Below are 13,434 nucleotides of genomic sequence, written 5' to 3'. Positions count from 1 at the left end.
AATAAAAATCATCAAAGATATTTTAATATATTTCTGATATAGCAAAAAGTAGTTCAACTTTGAACTTCATTTTAATATGTTTATTTCTATCCCCAAATGAAATGAGGTACACAAAATGTCACTTTGAATCTGTCCACAAATTGTGTTCTTGCTTTCATAGTTAAAATTAAATTCAATAATGTGAAGCACTTATTAAATGTGGGTAAGCCAAATTTGTCTTTTTAGATATGTGGCACGAATATTATAAAAGGCTTTAATAAAATTAACTTGCAGTGTAACTTTAATTGTAATATATTGATCTAAAGTAATGTATTTTATGAAAAATGACTTATTTATTTTGCTATATAAACATACTATGAAAGATAATTTTTAAAATTCCTTAGGGAATTCTTGACTTTTTATATATAACTGTGAATATAGTTTGAGAGTTAAAGAAGAGTAGGAGAAATCAAGACTGATTTAAACCAACCTAAAATTATACAAAAAAGACAAGGATTTTAAAATTCTTTAATTCCCATCGCACCATTTCTGACTCATAATATTATTGTCCAACTAGCTGACTTGCTCTTAATCACCCAGCTGAGACCAAAAAATCCCGAAGCCCAAATTGACAACACGCATACTCATGAACTAAGTGATTGTTTATTGTTTTAAAAACTGAGTTTTGAGGTGGTTTGTTGCACAGCTTAATTAGGTAGAAATAAATTGTCACAACTAATACAGTGTCTTTTGTTGTTTGCAACCGAGAGCCTCAGATAATTTCCTTTAGTTCTTCTCATCGGCCTGGGAACACCTAAATTAGTTCATTCTGACGAACTGGCTTGTTCCCAGTATCTAAGCACTATTCTTTGCCCTTTCAAGATGGGCTCAGTTTATCCACCCACACAGACACTCTCTTTGAGCTTATTTTCCAGTTGATGTCCAGATTCCAGGTGAAGGCCGTTATCTTAACACCCATAACCTAGGAGCTCCTTTACAGACAACTTGGCAGCTTCATCATCAAGATCACAAGGGGTAGATCCCCACTACCCTGAAGCTCACAGCCACCTGAATCAGTAAATATCAGTTTCTCCATGGTGATACCCCAGTCTCTAAACAATGCAGGGGGCCTGTGTTCACTCTCTGGGTTGGGAAGACCCCCTGGAGAAGGGAATGGCTACCCACTCCAGTCCACTGGGGTCACAAAAGAGTTGGACATGTGACTGAAGTGACTAACACTTTCACACTTTTAGGAGGGCATAGAGCCTCTTTTTCTTGTGGGAAGACATGAACAGCACAGCTCAGCAGGAAATAGAACAGTTAAAAGAGAAAGGAAAGACTCTACAACTGAAACAATAGACCAAAAAGTAAACACATTTGTTTCTAAATCATATCCTGCTTCAGTTAATATTTACCGTCTACAGCTTCACCTTCTGTTGCGAGAGCAAAGGCAGTGCCTCGAAAAGCACAATATAAGAAGCCAAAGAGTGGGCATCTCTCCATTGGTATGATCACTGCTGTTCCTCCCACTACTCCTGAATACCCAAGGAGCACAGAATGGAGAAGCTTCTTCTGGGTGTCCTGCTCCTCGCCTTTCTCCCAGAGGGCATGACGCAGAGAGGTAGGTCCAAGTCTCAGGGGAACTGAAGTACAGCACGCTTTGTTGCTGCTGCTGCTGTTTTGAGGAACAGGTGAATGAAGGATGGGATAAGTCCTTCTGCAGTATTGCAGTATTGCAAGTATTGCAAATCACCTTAAAACATAGCAGCTTAAAACAACAAACATTTATTTGTCTCATACTTTCTGCAGGTTAAGAATCAGGGAATAGCTTAGCTGGATGATTCTGACTCTAGGTTTCTCATGAGTTGCAGTCAGTCAGGCAGAGACTTCCTATCATCTGAAGACTTGACTTGGGGAGGATCTGCTTCCTAGCTCACTCACAGGGTTATTGTCAGGATTCAGCCCTTACGGGCTGTTGGGTTGAGGGTCTCAGTTCTTCACTGGCTGTTGGCTTGAGGCTACCCTTAGTTCCTTGCCACCTGGACCTTTCTATCAGGCAGTCTATAACATAGCAATTAGCTTCTCCAACAGTGAGAAATCTAACAGAGAGAAATTGCGCAGCACAAAATGGTAGTCTTTCTTAAAAAACTAAAAATAGAACTACCATATGATCCAGCAATCCCATTCCTGGGCATATGTCCAGAGAAAACTATAATTAGAAAAGATACACGCACCCCAGTGTTTATTGCAGTGCTGTTTACAATAGCCAAGACATGGAAGCAACCTAAATGTCCTAGGAACTTAGATGAATGGATAAAGAAGATGTGGTATATATATATATGAGTTGCAGTCAGTATATATATATATGTGTGTGTGTATATATATGAACCATTACTCAGCCATTAAAAACATGAAATAATCCTGTTTGCAGCAACATGGATGAGCCTAGAGATTGTCATACTGAGTAAAGTAAGTCAGACAGAGAAAGAAATATCATATGATGTTTCTTATATGTGTAATCTAAAAAGAAATGATACAAATTAACTTATTTACAAAACAGAAAGACTCATAGACATAGAAAACAAACTCATGGTTACTAAAGGGGAAATGAGTCTGGGGAGGGATAAATAGGAGTTTGGGATTAACATGTAGACACTATTACATATAAAATAAATAATCAATAAGGACATACCATATAGAATAGGGAACTCTATTCAATATTGTATAATAACCTATACAGGAAAAGTGTCTAAAAAAGAATGGTATGTGTATGTATACATATACATACATATATACATGTATATATGTATACACATACACTTAGCTGTATACCTGAAACTGTATACCTGTATAACACAACATTGTAAATCAACTATACTCCAATATAAAATAAAAATTAAATTTAAAAGATTTAAAAAGAAATAAAATTTGGAAACAGCTTGAAAAAAGCACAGTCTTTTCATAATCTAATCTTCTGTCAGTTGTCTCGGTTCTGCTGTAGTCTATTCTTTAGTAGCAAGTTAGCCTACAATCAAGGAGAGGAGAATTATTTCGGACATATTTTTAAAACCACCCCAGATTCTTATGACTCAGGATATGCCTGGCATAAGGAAGCCCTGGGACTAGAGAAAGAACAGCTGGCTATGCTTATTACATGGGAACACCATTACCTCTCACCTGAGAGAACAAGAATGGCTATGCAAACCTTCTATTAGAAAAAGAGGATATTCCAGGGGTTACAGTGGTCATTCTCTGATCCTTCTCTATCTTTTAGTCTGGGCCACATGAGAAGAAATACAAAATTTTAGAATAATCTTGGACTTTGCTTAGAGAACCAGTTTCTCCCAAACTAATTGAATTGTTGCTTTTGTGAAATTGCTGAAGTCTAATCCTCAGTTTCTTCACCTATGAAATGTGTATAAGAATGACATCAAACTAGCAAAGAGTTGTTTATGATGATTGACTGAGATAAGTTTAAGGGAAAAATTTATGATGCAGAAGTGCTACCAAAAAAGCTTGGTTTTTATTAGCATTTAAAGAGCATTAATGTTCTGGCACCCTTTTTTCCCCTCCCTTTCTGTTATATCCATTAAGCACAAACCCACCTTCTCACGTTTGAGACACTATCAGTGAAACGTTATTCATAACACCACTCTCTGGCTAACTATGCTATTTTACTCCAGGTTTGTATACTGACAAGGTCAGACATCATGCATCGGGTGATATTTAGATCACTGACATCTCAGAAGATGTTCAGCATTGGGAGAGGACAGGATGCCACAAACTTTAACATTACACTCCAGGAGCCAGCTGTGTTTCGTTTTCTGTGGCTGGAGTTTGTGTTCTACCTAGATGAAATCTGCAAAGCAGATGACAGTGGGGGTTGCTAGAGGACATCTTTAATTCTTCTTTCTATCAGAACAACTGTAACAAAACCTGCGTTTTAACACATTTTGCTTATACAAATCATGCACTTATAGGCACTTTGTGAATGCTGAATATACTCTATCAAGAAGCAATCCATGATCTGCAGTGAGAGCGAATCAAACAAGAGAACAGCAGACTTTTTGTCATACTCTTTTTTTTTTTTTCTCCTCCACAGACTTGAGAGGGAAGGTGTTTATTTTCCCTAAACAGTCAGACACAGCCTACGTGACCCTGATCCCCAGGGTGAGGAAGCCGCTGAGGAGTTTTACTCTGTGCCTGAAAGCCTTCACAGACCTCACTCGCCCCTACAGCCTCTTCTCCTACAGCACTAAGTCTAGAGACAATGAGCTGCTTCTCTTTGCCAGCAAAGTGGGAGAGTACGAACTGTACATCGGGAACACTAAGGTCACTTTCAAGGTCCCCCAACCCCGTTATGGCCCGGTCCATCTCTGTGTCAGCTGGGAGTCTGTCTCTGGGATTGCTGAACTCTGGGTGAACAGGAGGCCCGTGGGGAGGAAGGGCTTGAGGAGAGGGTACACTTTGCGAGAAGATGCAAGAATCATCTTGGGACAGGAGCAGGATTCATTTGGGGGAAACTTTGATGCCAAACAATCCTTTGTTGGGGAGATCTGGGATGTGTCCTTGTGGGATCATGTGGTCTCCATAAGGAGCTTGTGCTCCACCTGTTACACCGGCAACATCTTGAACTGGAAGGCCCTGATTTATCAAGCTAAAGGCTATGTGGTGGTGAAGCCCAAGTTGTAGGCTTAAGCCTCACTCCCTTCAGACATGACTTGTGTTTGATAATAATCATCCACATAGTCTCTTTGAAATTAAATACGTTGATTTCAATTTTTCTGGCTCTGTTAAGATGGTGTAAACTACATTAAAGACACAAGGGTCAGGTAGACCTTTAGTATAGTCTTTGTTGTTGCAAACATTACAACATTTTCTGCAGTGTCAAGCTATAGGAACTCAAGGGAACACATGGCTTTCAGTATGCATGTCAATCTTCTAGAGCCCTGGACAGTTCTGGGAGGTCTCACGGGGGTTCTGAGTGCAAAAAGTTCATCAGTCTATAAAAATGATGTGACCACTGGGAGGGGCCTTTCAGGAATGGGTTGCTCTCATGAGCAGGACTGCTGAAGAGACAATCTCAAATCGGGCTGTCTCAGAAGCAAGGTTGTGAGTGTTTCCCTTGAACCTAGCCCAGAAAGGATTCAGAAGTGTTCTCAGGGAACATGAATGAAGGCAAGGATTAATTGCCTTGAAGACCCCTCTTCTCATTAACTCTCTTGCAGGTAGTTGCTCTGGGGAGGCAAAGCTTTTATTCTTTCAGGTAATGTCCCACGAACATGAAGACTTCCCTTCTTGGCTCTGGTACCATTAGGGATTCCCAAGTCCTTTGACAGGCACTTTCAGTACATCCACGATAGGGACACTTTGACTGCCCTCAAGAAGAAGAGAGATGGTGGGTGGATGACATGGATTAATTTTTTTCCTTTTAATATCAGCCCTTTATGGACTGGAAGACATTGGCAATAACAATAAGACTCCCAGACTCTTGTTTAGACAAGTGTTTGATCTCAGAGTTTGAATGAGGTACCCAGCAGTTCACAGAAAACAAGTTCATCAGTGTAGAAATGAATAGGGCAAAGGCAAGACCCAGGTATCACCCTGGGCTCCACGTAGAGATGAATGAAAATCATGGACTAATTTCCAGATTTAAGACAGCCAGAGTTAGCTGGTATTAATAAATTTAATTTCTTTTTATTTCTCCTTTGGCTGTACCACACAGTTTGCAGGATGTTGCTTCCCCAACCAGGGATCAAACCTAGGTTCCTGGCAGTAGAATCGTGAAGTCCTAACCAACCGACCATCAGGGAAGTCCCTTATCAAATTTAATTTCAAAACAGATCTTCAGATATCCCTACACTTGTGAATACAATATAGCATACATGTTACTCCCAGAGAAAGCATGCGTAACTCCAGTGAAATTCAGCTGCTGGGTGTGACGTTACTTTTTTGTTTTTGTTTGTTTTCTGAAAAATTTTTTTTCTCCCCACAAAAGTCTGGGTCAGACCTAGAGAATATGTTTTGGTCAAGATAATGCTAAGGTCCTTAGTGAACCCTTTTATTTTTTTAATTAATTTATTTTAATTGGAGGTTAACTACTTCACAATATTGTGGTGGGTTTTGCCAGACATTGACATGTCAGCCATGGATGTACATGTGTCCCCCTATCCCAAACCCCCTCCCACCTCCTTCCCCATCGCATCAGTCTATGACCCTCTGGGTCATCCCAGGGCACCAGTGTTGAGTGTCCTGTTTCACGCATCGAACTTGGACTGGTCATCTATTTCGTATATGATAATATACATGTTTCAATGCTCTTCTCTCAAATCATCCCACCCCTGGCTTCTCCCAAAGGGTCCAAAAGTCTGTTCTTTATGTCTTTCTTGTTGTCTTGCACATAGGGTCGTCATTACCATCTTTTGTTACTTTGTATTAACATATAAATACACAAAACTAGTCCCAATGTGAGCTTCAACAAAATTGAGGGGAAAATGTCATGGGTCTCCAAGGAAGGTGAGAATCTTTTCGGCTGATAATATTTCTTCTGGAATGTTACTCTTCCACTGTCCAAAAGAAAAAGTGAAGATAAGTAAGAAAGGTGGTTTTGACTATGCTTTCAACACATCCTGTTCACTGATCACACTCTCTCTAAGGCTTTAGAGCTCAATATCTACTTGACATTTTAGTTGATCTTTCAACCCATTGCTTCAAGCCGGTGTTACACAGCCCACTTTCCTGCCATTAACAAAGTGGAAACAGTCAGCCACCCTCTTGCTTATTATTCCCTACCAGCTTTCCACCTGGTGAGCAGCCCCTGACCATGTCCCTGGTGGTAACCTCTCAGATGAACAGAGAGTATAGGAGAATGATGTTAAAAACAAAACTCAAGTCAGGGAAACTCTTAATTCTTTAATTCAGGCTTGTCACCAAATTGTGCAACTCTGTCTAGGTAAAGGAAGAATGATAGGATCAATTTTTTGTGTGTGTGATTGCAAAAATACCCAGAATATGACAGGCTATATATCAAACTACCAAAGATTCTAAGCAAGAGTTTTTTTGCCAATAGCACGGCAAAGGGCATCCTTGACCTCTTTGTTCCTTAGAGTGTACACCACAGGATTAAGGAGAGGAGTGAAAACTGTGTAAGTCACTGAAATCAGCTGGTCCTGATCCCTCCTGTTCTCTGACTTGGGCTTGAGGTAGGCGATAGAGGCACAGCCACAGTGCACAATGACCGCCGTGAGATGGGAGGCGCAGGTGGCAAAGGCCTTCTTCCGGCCCTCAGCAGAAGCAATCTTGAGGATGGTGGAGATGATGGGGATATACGAGATGAAGACCAAAACCATGGGCACCACAATGACGAGTGAGCTGATAAGGAAATTAATTATGTCATGTATAGTGGTGTTGGCACAGGAGAGTTTCATAACCGGGCGGATATCACAGAAATAATGGGCCACCTTTCTGTAACAAAAGGGCAGCCTGAACACAGAGGAAATCTGAATTGTGGCCACAAACAACCCAATGCTGCAGGCCCCCCATACCAGCTGGGCACACACCCTCTTGTTCATGATGATCATGTACCTCAAGGGGTTGCAGATGGCCACATAGCGGTCATATCCCATCGCTGTGAGCAGAAAGCAGTTGTTGATGGCCAAAGTGATAAAAAAGAACATCTGGGTGGCACAGCCAGCCAAGGAGATGGGTTGGCTCAGACCTGCGAGACTGGACAGCATCCGAGGTACAATGACCAATGTGTACAAAGTCTCTGAAGTGGAAAGCACAGTAAGGAAGAAGTACATGGGGGTGTGAAGGTGTCGATCAATGCTGATAATTGTCACAATGATGACATTGCCAGACAAGGTCAAAAGGTACAAGGTAAGGAAAACCACAAAGAGGGTGAGCTTATGTTCATGAAAACTGGTAAAACCCTGGAAAATAAACTCCCTCACCCCTGTGTGATTCTCTGTCTTCATCGATAAATTCCAGGAGACTTAGGACAAGCAGTCAGGACACATCAGTGCCCAGCGCTCTGAGCAGGAGAACACAAAGGCAAGGAAATAATTAGGATCTGCTGCTGATGGATGCCTGGTTAATGGGGTCTGCTGTTCACCTAAAAGATAGAAAAACACAATCAGGAAATAATTTCACATATGGAGAATTATACAAAAGAATGAATGGAGATGGGATGAGATAGAAGGAAGAAAGGCTGGGTGGGTCAAATGTGGAAAAGATTTCCTGGTGTGTTAGAAACAGATGTTGGGAAAAATGGAGGCTGGAGAAATAGGGAATGTGTAGTTAAATTTGGAAAGATTTTCTTTGGATTACAGTTTCAGGTTTGTTTTGTTTTGTTTTGTTTTTAACTTAAAATAAATGTTCTAACTTTGCCCACAACACTTCCTCTGTTGTTTAAGGCACAATTTTATCATGTTCTCAAGTATCTTCCCTGTTAAGTTGCCAAACAAGACAACGCTATCTGCTCCAACAAGCTTTCTCCCTGCCCCACTTGTTTGCATCTTTCATGAACCCTTTACACAAATCATTCAGCAGCTTCCAATCTGATGGCCCCCCCGACCCGACCCCGACGCCCGCCATATACACGTTTTTGTTAACAAGCCACTTTGCTTTCTTTATTTTCCCAGACTCCTCTTGCCCAGCAAGTCTTCTCAGAACTAAATACAACCTATAGAGCCAAGCTGTCTACAGTGTAGTTCAGTAGCTCAGTGCTGCAATGTAACCAGTTCTCATGGACAGTGTGTATTTCTGTGTGTTTTCTGCCTTTCATTTGGATTTGGATTTTCACAAGCAGTTTGACTCACTACTAGACTCTGAATTCTCTTTTCTGATGCCTTCAGAATTATAAACAGGTTTCTTAGGGAAACCAGTTTGTACAACTATTTCCTACTGGGGAGTTACTAGGGATCAGAAAGTTTTCATTAATAAAAATGTTTAATAATAATAATATCAATAATAATAGCCCCTTATGTCACTTTTTAGTTTATAGAGAATTTTTACCAATATTATTTAACAGCATAGCAATCTCATATGTTAGATGAGAATTATCTCCATTTTGCAGGTGGGGAAGCTAAAAACACATAGGATTAGGTGATTCAGCAACAATTATTACCTCCTTAGATCCACACTTTTTTTAAAGCCAGTGTAATTTGTACTGCACCATGAGTGCCTGAGAAATGTCAAGATTACAAAACAGATGAGGAAGAAGATACTTTTGTTTTGCTTTTATTAAAAATAATTAATGCATTTTCCTCACTCTTAGAATGAGATTATATTAGGAAAAACTTGGAAAAGCTGAAAAACTAAGTGAAAACTAGAAAAATTTGGAAGTGTCTAAACAAGAGTCCAAAATGCAGTACTTGGATGCAACCTCAAAAACAACAGAATGATCTCTGTTCGTTTCCAAGGCAAACCATTCAACATCACAGTAATCCAAGTTTATGCTTCAACCAATAACACTGAAGAAGCTGAAGTTGAACGGTTCAGTGAAGACCTACAAGACCTTTTAGAACTTACACCAACAAAAGATGTCCTTTTCATTCTAGGGGACTAGAATGCAAAAGTAGGAAGTCAAGAAACATCTGGAGTAACAGGTAAATTTGGCCTTGGAATGCAGAATGAAGCAGGGCAAAGACTAATAGAGTTTTGCCAAGAAAATGCAGTGGTCATAGCAAACACCCTCTTCCAACAACACAAGAGAAGACTCTACACATGGACATCACCAGATGGTCAACACTGAAATCAGATTGATTATATTCTTTGCAGCTAAAGATGGAGGAGCTCTATACAGTCAACAAAAACAAGACCAGGAGCTGACTGTGGCTCAGATCATGAACTCCTTATTGCCAAATTCAGACTCAAATTGAAGAAAGTAGGGAAACCATGAAACCATTCAGGTATGACCTAAATGAAATTCCTTATGATTATACAGTGGAAGTGGGAAATAGATTTAAGGGCCTAGATCTGATAGATAGAGTGCCTGACGAACTGTGGATGGAAGTTCATGACATTGTATAGGAGACAGGGATCAAGACCATCCCCATGGAAAAGAAATGCAAAATAGCAAAATGGCTGTCTGGGGAGGCCTTACAAATAGCTGTGAAAAAAAGAGAAGTGAAAAGCAAAGGAGAAAAGGAAAGATATAAGCATCTGAATGCAGAGTTCCAAAGAATAGCAAAAAGAGATAAGAAAGCCTTCCTCAGTGATCAATGCAAAGAAATAGAGGAAAAGAACAGAGTGGGAAAGACTAGAGATCTCTTCAAGAAAATTAGAGATACCAAGGGAACATTTCATGCAAAGATGGGCTCAATAAAGGACAGAAATAGTATGGACCTAACAGAAGCAGAAGATATTAAGAAAAGGTGGAAAGAATACACAGAAGAACTGTGCAAAAAAGATCTTCACGATCCAGATAATCATGATGGTGTGATCACTCACCTAGAGCCAGACATCCTTGAATGTGAATTCAAGTGGGCCTTAGAAAGCATCACTACAAACAAAGCTAGTAGAGGTGATGGAATTCCAGTGGAGCTATTTCAAATCCTGAAAAATGATGCTGTGAAAGTGATGCATTTCAATATGCCAGCAAATATGGAAAACTCAGCAGAGGCCACAGGACTGGAAAAGGTCATTTTTCATTCCAATCCCTAAGAAAGGCAATGCCAAAGAATGCTCAAACTACTGCACAATTGCACTCATCTCACACAGTAGAAAAGTAACGCTCAAAATTCTCCAAGCCAGGTTTCAGCAATACGTGAAACGTAAACTTCCAGATGTTCAAGCTGGTTTTAGAAAAAGCACAGGAACCAGAGATCAAATTGCCAATATATGCTGGATCATCAAAAAAAGCAAGAGAGTTCCAGAAAAACATCTATTTCTGCTTTATTAACTATACCAAAGCCTTTGACTCTGTGGATCACAATAAACTGTGGAAAATTCTGAAAGTGATGGGAATACCAGACCACCTGACCTGCCTCTTAAGAAACCTATATGCAGGCCAGGAAGCAACAGTTAGAACTGGACATGGAACAACAGACTTGTTCCAAACTGGGAAAGGAGTACATCAAGGCTGTATATTGTCACCCTGCTTATTTAACTTCTATGCAGAGTACATCATGAGAAACGCTGGGCTGGAAGAAAGACAAGCTGGAATCAAGATTACCAGGAGAAATCTCAATAACCTCAGATATGCAGATGACACAACCCTATGGCAGAAAGTGAAGAGGAACTAAAAAGCCTCTTGATGAAAGTGAAAGTGGAGAGTGAAAAAGTTGGCTTAAAGCCCAACATTCAGAAAACGAAGATCATGGCATCTGGCCCCATCACTTTATGGGAAATAGATGGGGAAACAGGGGAAACAGTGTTAGACTTTATTTTTGGGGCTCCAGAATCACTGAAGATGGTGACTGCAGCCATGAAATTAAAAGACGCTTACTCCTTGGAAGAAAAGTTATGGCCAACCTAGATAGTATATTGAAAAGAAGAGACATTACTTTGCCAACAAAGGTCTGTCCAGTCAAGGCTATGATTTTTCCAGTGGCCATGTATGGATGTGAGAGTTGGACTGTGAAGAAGGCTGAGCGCTGAAGAATTGATGCTTTTGAATTGTGGTGTTGGAGAAGACTCTTGAGAGTCCCTTGGACTGCAAGGAGATCCAACCAGTCCATTCTGGAGGAGATCAGCCCTGGGATTTCTTTGGAGGAAATGATGCTGAAGCTGAAACTCCAGTACTTTGGCCACGTCATGTGAAGAGTTGACTCATTGGAAAAGACTCTGATGCTGGGAGGGATTGGGGGCAGGAGGAGAAGGGAACGACAGAGGATGAGATGGCTGGATGGCATCACGGACTCGATGGACGTGAGTTGAGTGAACTCCGGGCATTGGTGCTGGACAGGGAGGCCTGGCGTGCTGTGATTCATGGGGTCGCTAAGAGTTGGACACGACTGAGCGATTGAACTGAACTGAGCTGAGCTGAAACAAGGATATGAAGTACTAGCATATTAGTGTCAATGCATGTCCATTTTCCTTGGCTTTACATTTCCACTTCCAATTATTTATTTTAAGTAAATTTTCAGAGATAAGCACCTGGATATACAAAAAGCTTTTATGATATTATTTATAATATAATAATTAATACAAAAATAATACATGCTTAAATAAGTTATATCCATCTGCTGGCAACCAAACAGCCATTATATGTCAAAAAGGGGCTGATGTGGAAAGATACAATAGAAACATAGAGACATAGATAGACAAATAGATCAAATTTTGTAAAAATGAAAGAAATTAACAAAAGAATGAAACACATTCAACAGCACACATGCTTTTGAAAAAGTCTGAAAGTAAACATAACAAAACATTAAAAATATTTTTTCTGAGTAGTGAATTAAATTAATTTTCTTTTTATGTTCTCTATATAATCAAGATTTTTCTTCTTAATTATTCTCTTCTAAACACAAAGCAAATTTGTTAAATTCTTTGCCAAAATGGAACTTTCTAATGAGGCTGCAGAGAGGACTACTGAGAAGAAAAGGTGAAAGCAGTGGGTTAATTTACCGTGGAGAAGGAAAAATTGACAGTATAAAGTACCACTAACTTAAAGTCTCTAAACAGGCATTTTATAGAAATTTGAGCTCTCAAAGGCCAGATTCAAAGGAAATTAACTTCCAGTTTTTAAAGGAAGGCCATAGTTGCTAAAAAGAAAATCTTGCTGAACAGTGCTGGAAATAGTGTAGCGAGTGAGGCAGAATTTAAGGGAATACCAAAAATATTTTAAAAATTAAGAAAACAACACAGTAATCAAGATGAATAAGATTTTAATGCAGTGTTTTAAATAATGAATGCAAAAATCCATAATGAATGAAATATTAAAATCTGAAATAAACACAGAACCAATTCTGACTCTTCCTATTGTGGGATTCAAGCAGTTAAATGAGGGCAGATTTTGAAAAACAGAAAAATAGAAAATATTTTCAATAACAGAGAAAATGTAGAGCAAATATGTGTTCCTTTTCCACTGAGATGTGGTGATGGGCTAATCCTTAACCACTTCTGTATAACTGAGATTCAAGATGTATTACTGAGCAAGATAAAACTCAAAGCTTATATAACTGGAAAAATCAATCCTATGTATATTAAGGGGCATGAAAGAAAAATAAGCTAGGCTATAGGAGAGTAAAGATTGAATTGAGCTTGTGCGTTCCTGCAATTCCATCTCCTCCCCCATCATCCTCTAGGGGGAAATGGGGACAGAAAGAACAGGTGGGTGATGACACAGGATGGGAAGGTCGGGATAACTGAAACAAAATGGCAGCCTCCTTCTGCAGAATTCACCTCACTGAAAAACGCAGCACTTTAAACCACTTTCTGTTTCCTTGGATTCTGGATCTTTTGGCCAAAATATCTCTCCATGAGAAAATATAAAAATATTTCCTTCTAGAG

General features: G+C 39.7%; 2 protein-coding genes across 2 annotated transcripts; one reads left to right on the top strand and one right to left on the bottom strand.

The window, feature by feature from the left end:
* Positions 1 to 1,536: 1,536 nt before the first annotated feature.
* LOC138074542 (mucosal pentraxin) lies at positions 1,537 to 4,671 on the top strand. The gene is made up of 2 exons (XM_068966707.1): positions 1,537 to 1,600; positions 4,082 to 4,671. The coding sequence occupies exons 1-2, from the start codon at positions 1,537 to 1,539 to the stop codon at positions 4,669 to 4,671; spliced, it is 654 nt and encodes a 217-aa protein (XP_068822808.1).
* A 2,351-nt stretch (positions 4,672 to 7,022) lies between these two features.
* Positions 7,023 to 7,955, bottom strand: LOC138073876 (olfactory receptor 10J1-like). The gene has a single exon (XM_068965814.1). The coding sequence runs from the start codon at positions 7,953 to 7,955 to the stop codon at positions 7,023 to 7,025; it is 933 nt and encodes a 310-aa protein (XP_068821915.1).
* Positions 7,956 to 13,434: the final 5,479 nt, after the last annotated feature.

Source organism: Capricornis sumatraensis, chromosome 2 (assembly GCF_032405125.1).
Source record: "Capricornis sumatraensis isolate serow.1 chromosome 2, serow.2, whole genome shotgun sequence".
Lineage (NCBI taxonomy): Eukaryota > Metazoa > Chordata > Mammalia > Artiodactyla > Bovidae > Capricornis > Capricornis sumatraensis.
This window is presented reverse-complemented; position numbering and strand designations above follow the sequence as displayed.